Source organism: Phyllostomus hastatus, unplaced genomic scaffold (assembly GCF_019186645.2).
Source record: "Phyllostomus hastatus isolate PE091 unplaced genomic scaffold, TTU_PhHast_1.1 phas_scaffold_216, whole genome shotgun sequence".
Lineage (NCBI taxonomy): Eukaryota > Metazoa > Chordata > Mammalia > Chiroptera > Phyllostomidae > Phyllostomus > Phyllostomus hastatus.
In genome coordinates, this window is record NW_025334018.1 from 1258221 (window position 1) to 1282119 (window position 23899).

Sequence of the window (23899 nt, forward strand, 5' to 3'; positions counted from 1 at the left end):
ACACAGATACTAAAATCCTCAACAAAATATTGGCAAACTGCATCCAGCAATACATTAAAAAGATCATACACCATGAGCAAGTGAGATTCATCCCAGGAATGCAAAGATGGTACAATATTCGCAAATCAATAAATGTAATACATCACATAAAGAAAAGGAAAGACAAAAATCACATGATCATATCAATAGATGCAGAAAAACCATTTGATAAAGTATAGCACCCATTTATGATAAAGACACTCATCAAAGTGGAAGTGGAGGGAGCATTCCTCAACATAATAAAGGCCATATATGAGAGACCTACAGCCAACATCATACTCAATGGGCAAAAACTAAAATCTTTTCCACTAAGATCAGGAACAAGACAAGGCTGTCCACTTTCACCACTTCTATTCAATATAGTACTGGAAATTCTAGCCATAGTGATCAGACAAGAAAAAGAAATAAAAGGCATCTAATTTGAAAAGAAGGAAGCAAAACTGTCACTGTTTGCAGATGACATGATAGTTTACATAGAATACCCTATACACTCCACCAAAAAACTATTCAACCTTAAGTGAATTTAGCAAAGCAGTGTGACACAAGGTCAATATTCAGAAATTGAAGGCATTTTTGTACACCAAGAATGAAATATCAGGAACAGAAATCAGGGAAAAAATCCCATTTGTTATAGCAAAAGAAAAATAGTGTACCTAGGAATAAACCTAACCAAGGAAGTAAAAGACCTATACTCAGAAAACTACACAACACTGAAGAAAGAAATTAAGGAACATACAAACAAATGGAAGCCCATGTTCATGGATTGGAAGAATTAACATCATCAAAATGTCAATACTACCCAAAGCAATTTACAGATTCAATGCAATCCCTATTAAAATACCAATGACATATTTCACAGATATAGGACAAACATTTCAAAAATTGATATGGAAACACAAATGACCCTGAATAGCTGAGGCAACTTTATGAAAGAAGAACGAAGTAGATGGGATCACAATACCTGACACCAAACTATATTATAAGGCCACTATAATCAAAACAGTCTGGTATTGCCATAAGAACAGACATATAGAGCAATGGAACAGAATTGAGAGTCCAGAAATAATCCCAAGTTTTTAAGGTCAATTAATATTTGACACAGGGCACAGAAGCATAAAATGAAGTAAAAATAGCCTCTCCAACAAATGGTGTTGAGAGAATCAGACAGCTACATGCAAAATAATGAAAGTGGACCACCAACTTACACCACACACAAAAATCAACTCAAGATGGATGACACACTTAAATATAAGTCACAACACCATAAAAGTTTTAGAGGAGAACATAGGTAAGAACATCTCAGATATTCCATGAAGCAGTATTTTCACCGATATGTCCCCTACAGCAAGGGACAAAAAGGAAAGAATAAACAAATGGGACGTCATCAAAATAAAAAGCTTCTGCACGGCTAAAGAAAACATCAGCAAAATGAAAACAGAACTGACCATATAGGAAAATATATTTGTCAATGATAAGTCAGGCAAGAAGAGTTGGGTCTCCAATATATATAAAGAACTCACATGACTCCATTCCAGGAAGACAAACAAACCAATTAGAAAATGGGCAAAGGACCTGAACAGACATTTCTCCAAGTAGGACATACAAGAGGGCCCAGAGACATGAAAGGATGCTCTGCACACTAGCCACCAGAGAGACAGAGAGATGCAAATTAAAACTACCATAAGATACCACTTCACTCTGGTCAGAATGGCCATCATAAACAATACAGCAAACAAATGCTGGCAAGGTTATAGAGAAAAGGGAACCTTAGTACAGTGTTGGTGGGAATGCAGACTGGTAGGAAATAGCACACTATTTCCACAGACACTATGGAAAATAGTATGAATTTTCCTCAAAAAACTAAGAATGGAACTGCCTTTTGACCTGGCAATTCCACTGCTTGGATTATACCCTAGGAATCCTAAAACATCAACTGAAAAGAACCTATGTACCCCAATATTCATAGCAACACAATTCACATTAGCCAAGTGTTGGAAGCAACCTAAGTACCCATCAGTAAATGAGTGGATCAAAAAACTCTCGTGCATGTACACAATGGAATACTACACAGCAGAAAGAATGGAGGAGCTCTTACCCTTGGTGACAGCATGGATGGAACTGGAGAGCATTATGCTAAGTGAAGTAAGTCAGACGGTGAAAGACAAATGCCATATGATCTCACCTATAAATGGAACCTAATCAACAAAACAAATAAGCAAAATATAATAAGAGGCAATGAAATGAAGAACTGACAGTGACCCAAGGGGAGAAGGGTATGGGGAGGGGGATGAAGAGGGAAAGAAGGGAAAGGGTCATCAAGGAACAGCTGTAAAGGATCCACGGTCAAAACCAAAGGGGGGTAGGATTGAGGTGGGGAGGTAGGGGTGGTGGGGTGGGGGAAAGCAGTGGCAGGAAAATGGAGACAACTATAGTTGAATGACAATTAAAAAAAAAGATGGAAGCAAATGATAGAAATTCAGGGTCCTACAAAAACAAAAGAGAACACAAAACCAGAAGTTACAGCAACCCTACTCCCCACTAAGAAAAACAGAAGCACCATCTAGTAAAGACACTGTACTTCTCTGTACTCATGAAATAAGGTTCTCTTGAATTAAGACACCTAGTAAGAGGTGTCTTAACCTCACACCTGAGTCCACATTGAATTCCTGCTGCCACTGGCACAGAAAATTAAAGTCATTTAAAAAAAAACACAAAAACTATAGATATCAGAGAACATCGTTACAAAGCTATCATGTGAAAAACTCTTCAAATCAGAAATTGAAATATTCAGAACAGAAACAGACAAACGTTAACCAAATTCAGAAAAATTAAGAGAAAGACAAAATCATCTCATGATTTACATGTATTGCTTTGCTAATAAAATACAATTAATGGTACTTATACCACACAGGGTATTGTGAAGATTAAATGAAAATACAGGTATAAAGCACATGACACAGTATACACTTTTGATTGAGCAAAGAATAATCAATGTTAACTATAATTTAAAAAATAAATCACTGTACCATTCATAAAGGAATCACTATATGAAAAGCACCATACTAGGGACAGTAGGTTTTACTAAAAAAGGAGAAGATGTTTGCAACCAAGGGAGGAAAAGTACAAGTTAAAATACTTGGGATTGATACTACCATGGCATCAATATCATCAATTTGGTTCAAAGTTCAGCTATAAAAGAACAGCCAGACAATGTCCAATCTGTCTAGAAAGAGTTCTCAGATTAAGTCAGTCTTAAACAGTTTACAAGATGAGAACAGGTCTGGGTAGGAAAAAAATGTCCCAGGGAGCAGCACTGAGGACTTTCAATGGGGACCACTCTCATGCTAGTTTAGGGTGGCTGTGCCCTTTGTGCTGCTCTCACCCCCTACTTACTTCCTTCCTCTTGCTCTCTGCTTCCTTCTTCTGCTAGAGGCAAGGCACCAGAGATCCACTGGCCATCTTTGGTTTCTCCCAGTATAGACTCCAGGTCTATTTCATCTATGGAGCTCCCCTCAGAGGACAACAGTTTATCCAAACCGAATTTGAGTATCTCCCCCAACTTGAATGGAGAAAACAAAGTCCAGTCAGTTCTCATGAAAACAAACATTGGGTATCCAGGGGTTTGCTAAGTGGCTTAAGGACACTAGGCATGTTCCTTCCTTAATGTTGGCCTTTCTTCTCTCCCCTAAGAAACCAATAGGGTCATTTAGTATCTGGATAATGGATAAACAGAAAGGTGATAAATGATCAGAGATGTTGACTTTGACAATTCTCATTAACAAAAAACAATTTATGAGCCTCCAACCTTTGAAGAATAACAGTAATTTCTTGCATTACCTTAGCACTTCTGACTGAGCCTCTTTCATAAGCATTCCCAACAGCCACATGAGAAGTCAGAGATGCTATTAGCTACTCTCCCACCTCTCCTACTGCCAACTTCTTGGAAAGAGAAGGCTACATACACAAGGTACTTAACCTCTGCCATTAACTGTTTTTTTTTTTCCTTTGGTAATTTGGTCTCCTACCACAGTGCTCTATGGAAACCATCCTCACAAAAACCAGTTACAACTCTTGACTGCTGGATGTGAAGACCATTTCTCATTTTCCCAGTTGTTCCTCTGGTGCTGTGCTATACTGCTTCTCTTCCCTCTTGCTAGTACCCTCTGCATGTTCCCTAGGGCTATAGGAACCACCCAAAGAAGTTCAGATCACTTTTCCTGACTTAAGCATCCTACTTCCAACTGTGCACTAACTCTGAGATTCTAAATCAAGCTGCATTCACATCTTGACTCCTCATTCACACCTTGTCCTTTTAGAGATAATTGGGTCAGTTATCTCTAGATGGTCTATTCTGTGAGTAACGTGGAAATCTTAAGGTATTCTGTAATAGCTTGGAAAAAACTTTGCTCTAAGCATGAACACACCTGGCTACACAATTATTTAACCTTGGTATATAGAACATGGTGACTGGCTTTGTCAACTGGCATCAAAAACAGAAAAATGTCCACTATTTATGATAAAGATTGGTCCATACTGGGGCACTCCCTTCAGTTCACCTGTATTTACACTTTCACTTGTGATATGTCTCAGTCATTAAGGGACTCCATGTGTTTTCAGAGAAGCAATACATTGCAGTAATTACGGGCACATGCTTGGAGGTTAGGGCGTACTTGCAATGGAGTCCTAAGTGTGAACGTGCTTGGGCAAATTATTTAACATGGGAATAAAGATAGTGCCTATCTCATTATGTTGTTGTTCATACTCAGAAAAAAACAACTGGAAAGAAGCACTTCATGTAATAAAATACTTAGCACACAATAAGCATTCAATAAATCTTCACTATTATCTGCATCTCTCTCTTAGTTTCTACTGTGTTCTCTTGCAGGATGATGAACCTCTTTTGAGGACTTCAGAATCCTAAATGGCTTAGAATTACTAAACCACACTCACTTTGTTTACTACTGGATTCCTTTTGTTTTACAAAAACCCCCCAAAACCAAAACTGCTTTCCTCTGAGACAAGGGCAATAGTTGACACCTTTGTTTTTAGCAACCAGAGATAATGGGTACAGTCTGTGTAGGGGAAGAGATCCATCAAGCACTGGAGCCAAAACATAACCTTCCAGTAACCATGAGTTGGGCAAGATTATGACAGAGACCCTCTCAAACAACCAGTGGTCTACGATCCCACTAGTATTCAGCCTTTGCACAGAGGTATGTCTATACAATTTACACTGATGTGCCCAGCAGCCTGCTCCACAGGGACACCCTGACAGAATCCTCTAAGCTCTACCCTTTCTGGGAGAGAGCTCAAAAATTTTATAACTTTTCCTCCTCCAACAGCTAGAACATGGGCACTCTTGAGGCTCTGTCATTCACCCCTTTACCTCACCCAACTTGAACTTATCACTGAACTCATCACTATCAAGTTCCTATGGAGAACTGGTGTACGGAGAACTGTATCTAAGAATTTCTATATTTTACCTAGTCAAGCTTTCATCCAACATTTATAATTATCTCCTAAACAATGTGAAAACAAAATGTACAGCTTGCCCTGCCACCACCATGGTTAAACATGTAAGTATCAGTTGGGAACTGATACAAAATACAAAAAGAACTGATAGGAAAAATACAAAAAAAGAAAAAACACACTTTACACTTTAAGATAAACAAAAACCAAACAAGTGAACACATAAAACCCAGGGTAACTCTTCCTAGTACTAGTCCCAAAATAAATGAAACCTTGAGCCTTTCCTGTGAGCCACTGACTCCCTAATAAAACCAAAGTAAGCCCTGTACTTTGCAGAGCTAATGTGTAAAGATATGTATGGCCTTTACCATATAAAATCATGTTAAGAAAATGATTTATTTGTTTTTAATCTATGCTCAGACTAATTCTAAACCTGGTAACTTCCCTTATAATATTTTGTAATTTTTTTCTTATAAATACTTGTGTATTTTGTTTGATAAATCAGCCCTTTTAAAACTGTTCTCACAAACTTTTGCAAATGAAATTCCTGTCTGTCGAGTTTTCCTCTAACAGTAGTTTGTTCATATTTTATCGTTTACAGAAAACTGTTGACTAAAGCCTAAATTGCTTCATTTTCCTAGAACTTTGCCCTACCTTCTATCTCCCTAATTCCTATCCTCATCAATCAGGTTTAAAACCTTATAGCCATCTTTGAATTTCCATCTCCCTAGTTACCCACCTCTAAACAGTAATGCCTATCATTTCTTCTTTTGAAATGTTTCTCACCCAGACCCTCCCACTGCTACTGCCCCTCTCAGAGATTTATTGCTCACTTCATGCCTAGACCTTTCCTGTATTCTATGTGGACCTTTCCTGTATCTTAGTTGGTCATTCTGCTTCCAGTCCCTCATCTCTGAATCATAATACTGATTCTAATTTTAACCCAAGGGCTGCAACAGAGCAACATTAAGCCCTCTTCCAGAAAAGCGCTTTCTCTAAAGTCTTTCAACCTTGCATTTGTTTCCAATCCAGTATCCCCTTCTGGTAATTAACTCTAGTTCTTTCCTCCATTCTTCCTATATAAATATACATCCTTCTCTGAGTAGAAAGTAATGTAAATCTCTAATCAAAGGGTGTGGGGTTACGATGGACGCATGAGATTAACCAGTATTTATTACAAGGAATTCTTTATTTTACCTAATTCTCTTAACATCCCACTGAGGTAACTTGCAGTACCCTTTTTCAGAAAAGTTAACAGAGTAGATCTAGGAGATTAAGACATCTTTCGAAGCTACATTCAATAAGTGACAAGGCTTGGATTTGAATCCAAGTCAGATGGATCCAAAGTGTATCATTATTCTATGTTCTTCTGCCTTTTAATATCATATTCATGTCTATCTCCTACAGCAGCCTGCACACATTAGGTACTTCGGGAGATAGAGTCTGGCCAGGGAACAGATGTGTAATTAGGAGAATGGGTGGTTAATGCTAATTCCTTTCATTTACTTTCTCATCCACAGAGAGCATTGACATATTCTGACACATTCTGAAATGAAGAACAACCTCTTATACCTGGAGATTAGCATCAGCTGCAGGTTTCTGGGCTCCCAGAGTAAAATGGCCGCCCTCTATGACTGTGCTGGTAAGCTGCAGCTTGGAGGTGGCCTTCCGACAGATTATTTCTTCCACAGTGTCTCTGCCAATCAGCCGAATAACTTTAACAGACCTGTACAAAAGTCAAAGGAGAGGAGGTGGTATCAGAGTCTGCAAAGATGGGTGCAAACATGGAAGGCTGATGCAGCGAAAAGGAAGTAAACCCAACGTGCCATGTATGATCCTTAGGTCAAAAGATAAGACCCATCTTTTTAGCTTAGTTCCGTAATACCCTAATTCTATATTTTAACTTAATTACATATTAACTCAGGAAGGATGAGTTAAATAATTTCTGAAGGTTCCTTCTAGTCCTTTCACAATTTGATTTTGCTCTTTTGAACCAAGCAAGTCTGGAGTGAGAACGTGCCCTGCCCAGTGAGTAGCAAACCTGGGCTAACATCTACCGAGTGGTCTCTCAGCCTCATCTGGGACTGTCACCGGGACTGTGGTCTTCACCTTCCTCCCCAACCCAGAACTACTGAGAAGCCAAGAAGTAGAAAAGTGCTGATGCTTAAGTCTCTTACTTGTTCTGGCCAATTCGGTGAGCCCTGGAAGCTGCTTGCAAGTCATTCTGAGGGTTGAAATCACTGTCAACAAAAATAACAGTATCGGCTGCCGTTAAGTTCATGCCAACTCCACCTGAAAACAATGCACAAAGGAATGTGACAAGCAGTACATGGACTAGGCTCTAGAAAAGAAAGACACAGGCTACAGAGGTCAGATTACAAACTGGGATCATCAAAATAAGTGACTCCTTCCTTCAAACTCACCTCTACCTCCAACACCAGAAACTTGTTGTGGTTAAAACTACTCCCTGAATTCCTACTGTCTGACTTGGAAAATTTAACTACTGAAAGTAACAGAATGCAAGGAGCAGGGGTAAGCAGAAAAAGTGGATACTTAAGTTAGTGCTATGAAACCATTTTATATCTCTTGTTTAAAAATCTTGATTGGTTCATTTAGAACAGTCTGTGGAAAAGGACGCATGCTCTTTCAGAAAAGTTTTAAACCTGAGAGAGCTCTTCTGCTGTGGGCACTGTTAAAAGAACAGTTCTTAACATCCATTGCAAGTTATAACTAAGTACTAAGATCTCTGACATAAGCTAATGCAAGGGGGGGATGACATTTATTAGACTCCTAAGCAGAGCACGAAATACTTCCCTCTGTACTTGCTTCCACATTAATCAAAGAAAAAATAACAAAGCTAATCTCTGAACAAGAATATTCCATGCATCAGCTTTCTGAACTGCCTTCAGCACTGCTGGAAAAGGGCTCCTTGACTATGAGAATTAATTAAAAGCACCATGAAGACAAATTACAGCCTTCTCTTCGACTAGTGTGGAAACAAGTACAAAAGGGACTTCTGCTGGCCAGGGTTGTTACAGCTCACTGCTGAAACAAGCAAGCCTAAAAAGGCTTGTTCCAAGAGACTGAACCGATGACTAACTTTTGAGACTGGCTATGAACTCTATGCTGGATCTCAAAACAAGCCAGGCAGGAGCATTCTAATTAAAGCCTTCAAATAAAATTAAAGTTGGAATAAAGAGATAATAAAGACTGATTACTGAGAGATGTTATATTGTACCTTATAATAACACCAGCTTACTACTTGCTAGGCACTCTTCTAAGCAATTTACATATATTAACAAGTTCACAGGGTATTAACAAATACCCTATGAGTAGTTACTATTATTATCCTCATTTTATCGATGCTGAAATGGAAGCACAGAAAAGTTAAGGGACTTAATCAGAGGTTGCACAGTAAGAAAGTGAGAGCCAGGATTCAATCCCACATAGTCTGGCTCCAGAACCTATACTTTTACCCACTGTACCATATTTCCCAGGCACTTATTTAAGTGTTCTCCATAAAAATAACCTTATTCTAGGGTTAATGTTGTCTAAGTTCGGTTCTTCTTCATTTAAAAGTTGTACAAGTTATTTGATAAATAAGCTTATCTCCTTATTTGGGACATGTTTCTGAGCTACCTGCCATCTGGTGGCAATATGACTCAATCACAGAGATATTTGAAAGTTGGAGAAAAACCTGTTGACTAAATGATAATACTGTAAATCTGCAGCTAGAAAGTGATAGCAAACACGACAGTATTTGGAAAAGGCTCGTACCTGGGTCTGCTTTGGTTCCTGAGAACTCTATTTTGACTGATTCTGAGTGCTCTAAGGAGATTAATTGAAACAAAGAGGTCTCTTTCTTCTTAATTTTACACATAGCAAACATAATGCTGCTCTCAGAATACAAAGATAAATAAAACCACTAAGGCATAAATAGAGCTGTGTTCCCAACACCAAAGATATGTTTCCATGATTCTGACAGTTTCATCCAAGACTACCCCCTGAGACAATGACAACACGAATGCAGGGCTGAGATTCAAAATGCAATCTATAACTTTGGTAGAGTGAGGCCAAATAAATCTGGTTATATCTTTTGAAATACAGAAAAAACACTTACACAGGTGAAACAATCTCCTTACAGTCAAGGATTATAACTAACACTTCTTTTAAAGTGTTAGCACTTTTAAAGTACTAGACACTTAATGAATGCTTTCTAATTAACACCAAATTCCATTTTTATAAAGATATTGATCTCTATATATAACAGAAGATACATATTGCTTTAGTGTTCCTCCATCTATCCAGATCTATCAAGATTTAGATCTACCAAAAAAAAAAAAAAAAAAGGAAATAATGAAACTAAGAGTCTATAAGTTAAAAAATGATTTGAGGTCCATTTACTTCATGTTGTGAGAATAATTTCCAGGAACAAATTTCAAATGATTTAACAGTATAATGAAAGCATTCTCTAATTGGTAAAGCAATACGCATGTCATATGTAGTATCGATGACTTCAGTCATAAAGATACTTTTATAAATAATTCTAAAGAACTGGCAATTTCACTATAAACATTTACATTTTTTAATTTTTATTTTATTTCATTAAAATATTATATTGTTTATACTATTAGAGCTGTCAGTTTTTCCTCCTTTGTCCCCCTCCACCTAGCACACCTCACCCACTCCCAGTCAATCCCCAAAACGTTGTCCATGTCCATGGGTCCTTCATACATGAACTTCAACAAATCCCTTCACCTTCTTCCAATCAGTCCCCACCTCCCCCCACCCCTCTCTTACAGTTGTCAGTCTGTTCCATGATTCTATGCCTCTGGTTCTATTTTGCTCATTAGTTTACTTTGTTCATTATATTCTTCTAATGGATCATATGGTGTATGTCTTTCACCGACTGGCTTATTTTACTTAGCGTAAGTCACCAGTTCTATCCAGGTAGTCACAAAAAGCAGGAACTCCTCTCTTTCTGCTGCGTAGTATTCCATTGTATAGATGTACCACCATTTTGTTTTTTAATCAACTCACCTACTGAAGAGACTTAGGCTGTCTCCAAATCTTGGCTACTATGGAAACCGCTGCTATGAACACTGGGATGCATAATTCTTTTGAATTGGTGTTTCGAGACTCTTCAAGTATATTCCAAGTAGTGGAATTGCTGGGTCAAAAGGCAGTTCCATTTTTACTTCTTTGAGGAAATTCATTCTGTTTTCCACAGTGGCTACGCTAGCCTGCATTCCCATCTTTTCTCCACATCCTTTCCAGCACCTATTGTTTGATTTATTAGTGATAACCATTTTGACAGGCGTGAGGTATATTGTTTTAGCTTTAATTTGCATCTCTCTGATGACTAGTGATGTTGAGCATTTTTTCATACATCTACGGGCCATCTGTATGTCCTCCATGGACGTGTGTCTGTCCAGGTTCTTTGCCCATTTATTAATTGGACTGTCTGTCTTTCTGGTGTTGAGTTGTATGAGCTCTTTACATATTTTGGAGATTAAACCCTTGTCCGATGTATCACTGGCAAATATGTTATTCCATGCAGTCAGTTCCCTTTTCAATTTGGCATTAGTTTCTTTAGCTATGCAGAAGCTTTTTAACTTGATGTAGTCCCATTTATTTATTTGTCCTTTATTTCCCTTACTCAAGGGGACATATCAGCAAAAATATTGTTACTCGAGATATACGAAATTTTACTGCTTATATTTTCCTCTAGGACTTTAAGGGTATCACGACTTATATTTAAATCTTTTATCCATTTTGAGTTTATTTTGGTGTATAAGATGGTGGTCTAGTTTTGTAGATATCAGTCCAATTCTCCCAACACCATTTATTGAAGAGATTTCATTCTTTATTCCATTGTATGCTCTTGCCTCCTTTGTCAAATATTAATTGACCATAAAGACATGGATTTATTTCTGGGCTCTCTATTCTGGTTCCATTAATCTATGTGTCTGTTCCTATGCCAGTACCACACTGTTTTCATTACAGTGGCCTTATAGTATTGTTTGGTATCAGGTATTATGATTTCTCCTACTTTGTTCTTTATCAGGATTGCTGAGGCTGTTAGAGGTCTTTTTGATTCCACATAAATTTTTGAAATATTTGTTCTAGTTCTATAAAATTTGACATTGATATCTCAATAGAAATTGAATGTATAGATTGCTTTTACTACTATGGATATTTTAATGATGTTAATTCTTCCAATCCATGAATATGGTATACTTTTTCCACTTATGTGAATCTTCATTTTTTTCTTCAGTGTCCTAAAGTTTTCCAAGTACAGGTCTGTTAGCTCCTTAGTTAAATTTCTTCCTAGGTACTTTATTATCTTTGTTCCAAAAGTAAATGGGATTGTTGTCTAAGTTTCTCTGTTAGATAATTATTGGTTTATAAAAATGCCACCAATTTCTGAATATTGACTTTGTCTCTTGCTACTTTACCAAATTCATTTCTCTGGTCAAGCAGTGTTTGGGTGGAGCCTATACAGTTTTCTATGTACAATATCATGTTGACTACAAATACAGTTTTAATTCCTTCTTTCAAATTTAGATGCCTTTTTATTTCTTCTTATCTGATCATTGTGGCTAGGACTTCCAGTACTATGTGGAATAAGACTGGTGAAAGTGGACTTCTCTGCCTTTTTCCTAATGCTAATAGAAACACTTTTAGTTTCTGTCCATTGACTATGATGATGGCAGTAGGTTTTTTCATATATGGCCTTATTATGTTGAGGTTTATGGCCATAAATCTCCCTTTATTCCCACTTTACTGAATGTATTTATCATAAATGGGTGCTGTACCTTATCAAATGTTTTTCTGCATCTATTGATATGATCCTGTGATTTTTGTTTTTCATTTTGTTTATGTGATATATCACATTTATTGATTTGTAGATATTGTACCACCCATGCATCCCTAGAATAAATCCCAATAGATCATGATGTATGATCTCTTTCATGTACTGTTGGGTCTGGTTTGGTAATATTTTGTTAAGGATTTTAGCATCTATGCTCATCAGATATATTAGCCTGTAATTGTCTTTCTTATTGTGCCTTTGCCTGGTTTTGGAATTAAGACAATACAACCTCATAAAAAGAGCTGGGGAATTTTCTCTCTTCAATTCTTTGGAATAGTTTCAGGATAGGTGTTAGCTCTTCTTTGAATGAATGGTAAAATTTGCCTGTACACTGATCTGGTCCAGGGCTTTTGTGTGCTGTGAGTTTTTTGATTACTGATTCAATTTCATTAGTTGTTATCAATCTATTCAGGTTTTCTGGCTTTCCTGATTGTTTTGGAAGACTGTATGTTTCTAGACATTTATCCTTTTTGTCCAAGTCATCCAATTTGTTTTTATATAATTGTTCATAGTAATTTCTTACAATCTTTGAATTTCTGTGATATCATTTGTTACTTTTTCCCATTCATTTCTGATTTTACTTATTTGGACCCTCTTTTTTTCTTGATAAGTCTGGTAAAAGGTTTGCCAATTTTGTTCATCTGTTCAAAGAACCAGCTGCTAGATTTGTTGATCTTTTGAATTGATTTTTTTTGTCTCTATGTCATTTATTTTTGCTGTGATCTTGATTATTCCCTTCCTTCTACTCGCTCTGGGCTTTGTTTGTTGTTGTTGTCCCTCTAGTTCTTATAGAGTTATATTGTTTGAGATTTTTTCCTGTCTTCCTTAGTTAGAATGGTGATGCTTCCCTCTCAGTACTGCTTTCATTGTGCCCCATAGTTTAAGGTTGTTGTGTGTTTATTTTCATGTTCTCAGATACTTTTTGATTTCTTCCTTGATCATACTGTTAACCCATTCATTATTTAATAACATGTTATTTAGCCTCCATACATTTGAATGTCTTGGGTTTTTTTCTTCAGGTTGAGTTCAGTTTCAGGCCATTGTGATCCAAAAAAATGCTTCATATGATTTCAACTTCCTCAAATTACTTAAGACTTATTATTGTGTCCTACCATGTGGTCCATCTTTGAGAATGATTTATGCACATCTGAGATGAATGTGTGATTTGCTTCTTTGGGATAAAATGTTCTATAGATATCAATTAAATCCACTTGATATAATGTTTTTTAATGCCACTATATTGTTGATTATTTCATCATACCATATGTCCATTGTTGGAAGTGGGGTGCTAAAATCCACTGCTATGACTGTATTGCTGTCAATATCTTCATTAAAGTGCTCCAGATTTTCTTTATATATTTAGATTATCCTATATTGGATGCATATATGTTTACAACAGTATGTCTTCTTGTTGGGTTGAACTCTTAAGTATTTTGTAGGGACCTTCTTTGTCTTTATTATGACCTTTGTTTTGAAGTCTATTTTGTCAGAAGTATTGCTACCCCAGCTTTTTATCATCTGCATTTGCATGAAATATTTTTTCCTCCCTTCGATTTCAGCCTGTGTGCAGCTTTGGTATTGTGGGTCTCTTGCAGACGGCATACATGTGGGTTGTGTTTTCCTATCTATTCAGCTACCCTATGTCTTTTATTGAAGCATTTAGTACTTTTACATTTAAGGTTATTATTCATGGATATTTTTCCCTTTGTACCTGTGTTCCTCTACTTTTCTTCATCTTAAAGCAGTCCCTTTAACATCTCCTACAATGTTAGTTTGGTGTTAATGTACTATCCTTTAGCCTTTTTATATTTTTGTTTTGTTTTGTTTGGGTAGCTCTTTATTTTGCCTTCCATTTTAAAGTAAGAGCCTTCCTGGATAGAGAGATTTTCATTGCATATGCTTCCTCTTCATTACCTGGAATATTTCATGCAATTCCTTCTGGCCTTTAGTGTTTCTGTTGAAAACTCAGCTGACACCCTTATCAGGGAACTCTTGGAGGGAACCAACTGTTTCTCTCTTGCTATTTTTAAGATGCTCTCTCAACTTTAAACTTTTCCATTTGAATTGTGATATGCCTTGGTGAAGGACTTTTTTTTTCCCTTTTTTAAAAGATTCATTTTTTTAGAAAGGGGAAGGGAGGGAGAAAGAGAGGGAGAGAAACATCAGTGTGTGGTTGCTTCTCAAGTGCCCCCAACTGGAGACCTGGCCTGCAACCCAGGCATGTGCCCTAGACTAGGAATCAAACTTGCAATCCTTTGGTTCGCAGGCTGGCACTCAATCCACTGAGCCACACCAGCCAGGGCTAAGGATTCTTTGGGTTTATCTTGCTTGGGATTTTCTGTGCTTCCTGAACTTGCATGACTTTTTCCTTCACCAAGCTAGGGAACTTTTGTCATTATTTCTTCAAACAGGTTTTCTATCCCTTATTTCCTTTCTTCTCCTGTTATCCCTATGAACTAGTATTGATACATTTCATGTTGTCTCAAAACTCCCTTAAACTCTCATTCCTTCCAAGTCTTTTTTTGTTGCTCTGACTGGGTGTTTTTGTTTGTTTGTTTGTTTGTTTTTTGAATTGTCTTCCAAATTGCTGAGTCTATCCTTGGCTTCATCTAGCCTGCTTTTAATTTATTCTAGTGTATTCTTCATTTTAGGTATTGCATCTTTAATTTCCAACTGGTTATTATTCATAGCTTCTATGTTCTTTTTCATGCTGATGCAGTTCTTCTTAAGTTCTTTGAGCATCCTTATAACCATTACTTTGAACTCTGTGTCTGATAATTTGCTTGCCTCAATTTCACTTAGCTCTTTTTCTGGGAATCCCTCCTTTTCCTTCATTTGGAGATTGTTTTTTTGACTCCCCACTTTAGCCATCTCCTTTTCTTTGTTTCTATGTATTAGACAGATCTGCTTTGACTCCACATCTTGAGTGGTAGCCTTATGTGGTAGGAGTCCTATAGTATCCAGTGGTGCAGTCTCATTGATCTCTTGATGTAGATATTCTAGGGATGCTCTTTGTGTGGGTTATGTTGACCTCCTGTTATATTTGGACCCTGATTGTTGTTGGCTCACTCACTGGTTGTATCTCCCCTCTGGTTGGCTGGCTGTGAGGTTTTACCTCTACCACATCTTATATGCTGTTGTGCAGATGCTGACAGAATGAAGCAAAATGACATAAAAAACATAAGCCAAACAAGAAACCCCATCCCAACTGCAACAGCAATATCAATGACAAAAGAGCAAAGAATAAAAGTGGGAAGAAAAATAGAATAGAAAAAGGGGAGACAAAAATAAACAGAATTAGAGAAGATCAAGGGAAAGAAAGTGATTATGAGAGGAGAAAAGGGATGAGAACTAATACAACAAATAAGCTGAAAGAGGAAAATGGGACAAAGAAAAGTAACAATAAATAAGAAAAGGAAAGAAGGGAAAAACAGGTTAACCAAAGGTAAGGGTAAAATAAGTATATGAAAAAATATATATTCAAAAAATAGAAGAAAAAGAAAATATAACAAGTCTATGAAAAAGAAAACATCGTGAAAATAATTAAAAAGGACTCAGTGAGAAATTCAGCAGAGTTCAGTGCTTGCCTGCTGGGCTCTCCCTTTGGATATGACTCTGATGCATCTGAGGCTGGTGTAAGCCAGTATCAGGTGCTACCCAAGTCTAGGCCTCAGCATCCTGTTCAAAGCTACAAGACCCACAGTTTGTGGTTTATTATTCTGGCTAAACTGTGCCCAGGATGGGCCAAACTGCTCAGTAGAGCTGCATTTTATCACCACTGGGTCCAGGTGTGTGCCAGCAAACAACCCAAGTCATCACCAAATCCGCCTAGACAGGTGGATTATTCTATTCTGCCTCTGTCTGCTGTCCTGCTATCAGCCTCAGACTAGCTATAGACCAAACTATTTCTGAGAGGGCTTCTGGTGGGATTTGGGGGAAGGGACTACTGAATCTCCTGTGGCAGGTGCCTTTCCACATCAAGGAAGATGATGAGTGTGATTACCATGAAGCAGTAGTCTGAGTCTGTCCAAGATTATTTCCCTTAACTTAGCAGGACGGAGCCCCTACGGGCTAATGGGTAAGGCCTCCAGAGTCCAGGTTTTGGGTTTTCTGGAAACAAGGAGAGTGTTTCTGAGTCTCTCCCATGAGGGGGAAGCACTAGTTTGTATCCTGGGTGAGTATATAGTATGGCTGCGCCCTACAGCTAGTCTCTGACACCCTGAGTGTGTGGATATTGCTGTCTCCTCAGCAGGTGTTAAGTTGCAGGATAAGAGGAAAAAAAAAATAAAAGAAAACCCACACAAAACAAAAAACTGAACAAACCAAATAAAAAGGGAAAAAAGATGCAGAATTCTAGAGGGAGGGGGGAGTAGTATCCCACAAGGTATGGTAATTGCTCTCCCCATGGGAGGGACTTGCTCTTCTCAAGAAAGATGGCTGCTGTAGAATCCAGGTATACCCCAGCACCAAAAGTCCTACAGCTGCTCGCCCACATCTCTCCTCAGGCCCTCCCTCTCTAGACTCTCCTAGCACAACTGCAGTCCATGCTGCCTTCCCTTTACTGGGGCCCAGATGACTGGTTGTGAACACAAAATCTGTGTTTTGGCCCCTTTAAGAGTTAAAGTAAAAAAAAAAATAATGGCCTTGTCTCCAGCAGGTTTCATCTTTCCCCAGCAGAGAAAAACCCTGAAGCCCTTCACTGCTGGATGCTGGGTGGTCAGCTGATCCCACTGTCACACTCCAGCCCAGGTGGCCACATTTGTGGATCTGGCTTCCTTCCTCTTAAGGGGAAGCTCCCGCAGCCGTGCTACCACCTCGGACTGCCACCCATGTGAATGGAGCTGGGCTCTTAATTGAGCCTGCCCTTCCTACTGTTATTGAGGTGGTTAAGTCTCTTTTTTAGACAGTTTTGGGTTTATTTCAGGTGACTACTCCCCTCTTTAGTTTTAATTCCAGGCTGGTGCTGGAGGAAGTGTGCAATCTACCCTCCCACTCTACCATCTTGCACCCTCTATAGTCTAAATCTTTTTAAAATTACAGTTTACATTCAACATTATTCTGTATTAGTTTCAGATGTATAGTACAGTGGTTAGAAGATCTTGTACTTTACAGAGTGGAACCCTCAATGTTTCAAGTACCCAACTGGCACCATAAATACTTATTACAGTTTTATTGACTCTATGCCCTATGCTGTAATCTACATATAAGTGACTGGTAATTACCAATTTGTACTTAATCCTTTAACCTTTTTCACCCAAATTTCCAAGCCACCTACCCTTTTACAACTGTCATTCTGTCCTTTGTATCTTTGAGTTCTTTTCTATTTTGTCTGTCAATTTTGTTCATTAGATTCTATACAGAAGTGAAATCATATAGTATTTATCCTTCTCTGATTTCACTTAGCATAATACCTCCAGATCCATCCATGCTGTCACAGATGTTAGATTTTTTCCTTTTTTAGGCTAAATATTATTCCATTGTATAAATGTCCCACGGCTTTTCAACCTACTCAATTATCAGTAGGTACTTAGATTGCTTCCAAATATTGGCTACTGTAAATAATGCTGCAATGAACATGGGGCGTTTACACACACACACACACACACACACACTTATATATTTATTTGGGTTTTTGAAGAGTTTTAGCTTTATTCAGTTTTATCCCCACAATTTAATCACTGGATCATAAGGCAGTTCTATTATTAATTTTTTGAGGTAACTCCATATTGCTTTCCACAGTAGCTGTACCAACTACATTCCCAACAAGAAAGAGTGCATGAAGGTTCCCTTTTCTCCACATCTTCAATGACACCTGTTGATTTTTTTATGACAGCCAACCCAAGAGGTGTGAGGCGGTATCTCATTGTGATTTTTACTTGTATTTCTCTGATGACTAGTGATATTGAGCAACTTTTCATATGTCTATTGGCCATCTATATGTCTTACTTGGAAGAGTGTCTATTCAGGCCTTCTGCCCACTTTTAATTGGGTTGTCTGGTGTTAAGTTCTCTGAGTTCTTAATAAATTCTGGATATGAACCCCTCATCAGACATACTAGAGATGGTATCATGGGACAGTATCTCCTCCCATTCCATAGATGGTCTTGTTTTCTTAATGGTTTCTTTTACCCTGCAATAAATTTTCAGTTTGGTGTAGTCCCATTTATTTTTTTCTTGACTTTCCCTTGTGTGAGTAGATAGATAAAATATTGCTATGACCAATGTTCAAGATTTTACTGCCAATATTTTCTTCAAGGAATTATATGGTTTCAAGTCTTACATTGAAGTCTTTAACCCATTTTGAGTTTATTCTTGTATGTGGTGTAAGAAGGTGGTCTAGTTTATTTTGTATTTATCTGTTTAATTTTCCCAGCACCAAATTTTGAATAGACTATCTTCACCCCATTGCATGTTCTTGCCTCCTCTGTCAAATATTAATTGGCCATACAGGCATGGGTTGATTTCTAGGATCTCCATTCTGTTCCATTGATTTTTACTTTTTATGACACTCTCATGCTGTTGTGATTACTAAGGCCTTGTAATAAAGTTTGACATCAGGTAATGTGATACTTCCAATGTTGTTCTTCTTTCTCAAGATTTCTATGGCTATTCAGGGTTTTTTGTGGTTCCACAAAATTTTTTGGATTATTTAATACATTTGGTAAAGTACACTACTGGCATATTGATAAGATTCACACTGAATCTATAAATTGCTTTAGGTATTATGATCACTTTAACGATGTTATTTCTTCCTATCCATGAACACGGCTTATTGGTACCTTGTTCAATTTCCTTCTTCAGTATGTTATAATCTTCTAAGTACAGATCTTTTACCTTCTCAGTTAAATTTATTCCTAGGCACTTTATTTTTTGATGCAATCAATTATAAATGGATTGTCTTCTTAGTTTCTGTTTTTTATAATTCATTATTGGTGTATAAGGTGAACCAATTTCTGAATATTAATTTTGTATCCTGCTACTTTACTGATTTATTAGTTCTAGTAGATGTTGGTGAAATATATAGGTTTCTCTATATACAATATAATTTCAACTGCAAATAATGAGTTTCATTTCCTTTCCAATTTGGGTGCCTTTATTTCTTGTCTAATTGCTGTATGTAGGACTTCCAGTACTACATTGAATAAAAGTGGTGAAAGTAGACATCCCTGTCTTGCTCCTGACTTAAATGTTCTGTTTATTCCCCCAAGGAATATGACATTGGTTGTGGGTTTGCCATACATGGCCTTTATTATGTTGAAGTATGTTCCCTCTATTCCTACACTGCTTAAAGTTTTTATCATAAATGGGTGAACTTTGTAAAATGCTTTTTCTGCATGTATTGATATAATCATATGATTTTTATCCTTTATTTTGTTTATGTGGTGTATCACAAAAACTGGTTTGCAGATATTGTATAAACCTTACATCCTCAGAATAAATCCCACTTGATCATGGGGTATGATCTTTCTGATGTTCTGCTGAATTCAATTTGCTAGTATTTTGTTGAGAATTTCTGCATCTATGTCCATCAGGGATATGGGCGTATAATATTCTTCCATTGTTAGGTCTTTATCTGGTTTTGGAATTAGGACAATGCTAGCCTTGCACAATGAGCTTGGGGGTCTTCCCTCCTACTAAAATTCTGGAATAGTTTCAGAAGGATAGATGTTAGTTCTTGAAATGTATGGTAAAATTTACCTGTGAAGCCATCCAGTCCAGGACTTTCACTTATTTTTTTTTTGAGAGTGAGTTTGTTTTTTCCACAGCTTTGATTTCATTAGCTGCAATCAGTATGTTCAGGTTTTCTGTTTCTTCTTGATTCACTTTTGGAACACTGAATATTTCTAGTAATTTATTTATTTATGTCACTTTGTCTAAATGTTGGCATATAGTTAGTTGTTCATCATATTTTCTTATAATCCTTTGTACTTCTGTGATGTCAGTTGTTATTTCTCCACTTTCATTTCTGATTTTATTTGGGTCTTCTCATTCTGTTTCTTGATGAGTTGGTTAAAGATTTATGAATCTTGTTTATCTTCTCAAAGAACTAACTCTTGGTTTCATTGATATTTGGGATTGTTTTGGGGGGTTGTATTTTATTTCTGTTCTGATCTTTATTATTTCATTCCTTCTATTCACTTTGGACTTTGTTGTTCTTTTTCTAGCTCATTTTGGTATAAGGTTAGATGTTTGAGATTTTCCTTGCTTCTTGAGGTAGGTGAGTATTGGAATAAATTTTCTTCTTAGGACTGCTTTTGTTGTGTTCCACAGAATTTTGGGTGTTGTGTTTTTCTTTCATTTGTCTCATGATAACTTCTGACTTCTTTCTTGATCTCATTGATAATTCATTCATTGCTTAGTAAGATGTTATTCAGCCTCCATATATGTATATGTTTGTTCATTCTTTTCCTGTATTTGATTTCTATTTTCATAACATTGTGGTCTAAGAAAATACTTGGTATGATATTAACCTTCTGAAATTTACTGAGACTTGTTTCGTGTCCAAACATGTTGTCTATGCCAGAAAATGTTCTATGTGCACTGGAACAGAATGTATATTCTGCTGCTGGGGGATGAAATGCTCCAAAAATATCAATTAAATTCATCTTGTCTAATGTCATTTATGGCCACGGTTCCCTTGTTAATTTCTTCTTCTGGATGATATATCCATTGATGTCAGTAGAGTGTTAAAATCTCCTACTATAATTGTATTACTGTCGTTTATTTCTCTCATTGATTTCATCCATTGTTTCCCGAAGTTCCCTGAGCATCGTTATAAGTGTTCTACACTCTGCATCTGGTAGCATGGTTGCCTCCATTTCTTTCAGTTTTTTCTGGGTATTTCTCTTCTTCTTTCATTTGAATCATGTCTCTTTATCACCCATTTCATCTGCCTTTTTGTTTTGTCTGTGTTATTAGGTAGATCTGCTATGTCTCACAATCGTGATATGGTGGTCTTATATAGTAGATGTCTTGTGGGGCTTGGTGGTGCAATTTTCCTGATCATCTGAGCTAAGTGTTCCAGGATTGTCCGTTGTGTGGGTTATGTGAGGGTTCCTATTTTAGTTGAGTCTTGAACTGATTGCTGTTGACCTCTCCATGAATGGGACTGACTCTCAGTCTGGCTGACTACAAGGATTGACCCTGACCACAGTAATGAGTCACTGTGTAGATGCTCCCCTTCCCCCAATAACAGAGTTGGCCCCAGCAGGGTCTGGTGACTGCCAGGATCTCCCTTGGGGTGTGCCACTTATGTGGCTAGATGGGTCATGCTCTTGTGTGGTCCAAAGCTCACCACCTATTGTGTTGGTTCTGGGTACTCTTGGGAGGGACACCAGTGCAAATCAATGTCAGACACTACCTATAACAGGCCTTGGGCTACCTGTCTGGAGCTACCAAGCAATTCTCAGTTTGTGGCTGCCTATGGTGGGCTTGGGTACAATTGGGAGGGACCAAGCTGTGTAGCAAGGTCTGCCTCCACCAGCTCTGAGCTTGGGGGCAGGTCAATAAAATGCCCAAGGTACCCTGAGTACTGCCTCCACCTATTGGCTACTCTGCTGCCCTGAGGCAGCCTGGACTTCCTCAAAAGCCTTCTGAATAAAGTCTATAGGGTGGGTCCAGGGTGGCTGCAACCCACAGTTTCTTCCCAAAGATGCAAGTTCAGCAAGGTGAAGAAACCAGGGGTCAGGAGGACCAGTCTAAGAGATCTCCAGTGTGGGGACAGCTCTGGTCAGTCACTGGAGGGTAGGAGGTGGAGAGTACAGTGGGAATAGCACTTACTCCAGATCCACACAACTCAGTCTCTGCCCAAGTCTTTAACCAGAGCTCCCTAACAAAGAGAGCATGCAGATCCAGGTTGGGTGCATCCATCAGACATTTCTGCAGGGTGTGAGCTCAGTAGGGCAGGGCCACCAGTAGTTAGGAGGCCAGGGTGAGTGGATCTGCAATTGGGGTACAGTGCCAATGACGTGTGTGCTGGGGGAACAGCCCCCACTCCAAAACCACAAAACTCAGTGTCTTCCAAGTTTCCAACAGAGGTTCCCAAGAAAAAGTGCACCACAGGTCCAGACTGGGTGCAGCCAGCAGACTTTTCTGCAGAACATGAGCTCAGCAGTACAGGGTTACCAGGAGTTGGATGAATGGAGCTAGTAGTATATGGGGGGGGGGGGGCTGGGGGAGGGGAGATGGCCCCCACTCTGGTGCCATACAACTCAGCATCTCTCCAAATCTCCAACAAGAGCTCCTCAAGAAAAAAGCACACCAAATGTCCTGGCTGGATGCAAACAGAAGACGTTTCTGCAGGATGTAAGCTTGGTGGGGAAGTAACACTGGGTGCTGGGAGGACAGAGTTAGCAGGTCTCCCCTTGGGGGAGCAGCACCAGTGGCACATAGGCAGTAGAGAAATGGATCCACTTGAGAGCTACACAATTCAGTGACTGCCCAAGTCTCTGACAACTCCTGGGTTTGCCTAAATCTCATTAATTGCTCCACAAGACAAAGCACACTGCACCCAAGCTGCAGCAGACTTTTCTACAGGGCATGAATTCCGTAGGGTGGGGTCACTGAGAGTCAGGGGCACAGAGTTAGTATACTCTACAGGTTGGTGCTATATGTATTGTAGAGTCCAATGCAGGAAAGATGGCAACACAGCACAAGGACTTGGTGGCTGATTCTCCAAGTCTCTCCTTAGGATCACACAACACAGTTCTCTATATGACTCCAATTTGTTCTGAATCACCTTCCCTTTCCTCTGAGCACTGGATAAGTGGCTGAGAATGAGATTTTGAGTGCTGGCTCCTTAAGAGAGTACCTGAGTTCCTATCAGCCTCCCATCTCTCGCTGAAACACAGAATCCCCACTGATTTTCACGGCCAGATATTATGTGGGCTCCTCTTCCTAGCTTTGGTGTTCTAGGCTGGGGATCCCAGCAACTGCCACACATGGGTTTAGGGCCAGCCCTCCCAGCATCTCCATCCTTCCTACCAGTCTCTATGTGGCTTCTTTTGTAAATTCTTGGCTACAAGACTTTGGGTTCAGCTAGTCTTCAGTTGGTAATTCAGGTTGGTTGATCTTTAATTTAGTTGTAAATCTGGTTTAGCACTGAGAAGAGGCAAGTGTAGCTTCTATCTACTCCACAGCCATCTTAGAAACCCATAATCCTAATTTTTAAAAAAACCTAGAGTTTTAACCTGTTACACTATTTCAGAGCTACTTATGGAGAAGGGAGCTAGGTAGTGGATAAGTTGTTATCTCATTTTGAGATTCATGGCTGAGGAGAGCTACCTCTACTGAATTATGAATAAAACTTTCCACAAAATTATTGAAATCTGAGACAATCCCAGGTCAATGGTTAAAGCAGATTAGAATTATTCCTCAACAACCTCAGATTTCAGCCTTACTTCTTCAGTGACATGAGAGCTTAGATAGGCTGAATATAAAGGAAATACCATGCCAAATCCAGTACCTTTATAAATTTTTGACAACTACCTAAATCCCCCTTTTTTATACTTTTGGGTTA

At 38.3% G+C, this 23899-nt stretch overlaps 1 protein-coding gene across 2 annotated transcripts in view; it reads right to left on the bottom strand.

The window, feature by feature from the left end:
- The window catches only part of CHD1L (chromodomain helicase DNA binding protein 1 like), an 83879-nt gene that overhangs the window by 20887 nt on the left and 39093 nt on the right, over positions 1 to 23899 (bottom strand). For both annotated transcript variants that reach the window (XM_045817103.1, XM_045817102.1), the window contains 3 exons: positions 7686 to 7800; positions 7081 to 7234; positions 3433 to 3598 (listed from right to left, as the gene is read on the bottom strand). In XM_045817103.1, coding sequence (XP_045673059.1) covers positions 3433 to 3598; positions 7081 to 7234; positions 7686 to 7800 — 435 coding nt within the window. The remainder of the gene's footprint in view (positions 1 to 3432; positions 3599 to 7080; positions 7235 to 7685; positions 7801 to 23899) is intronic.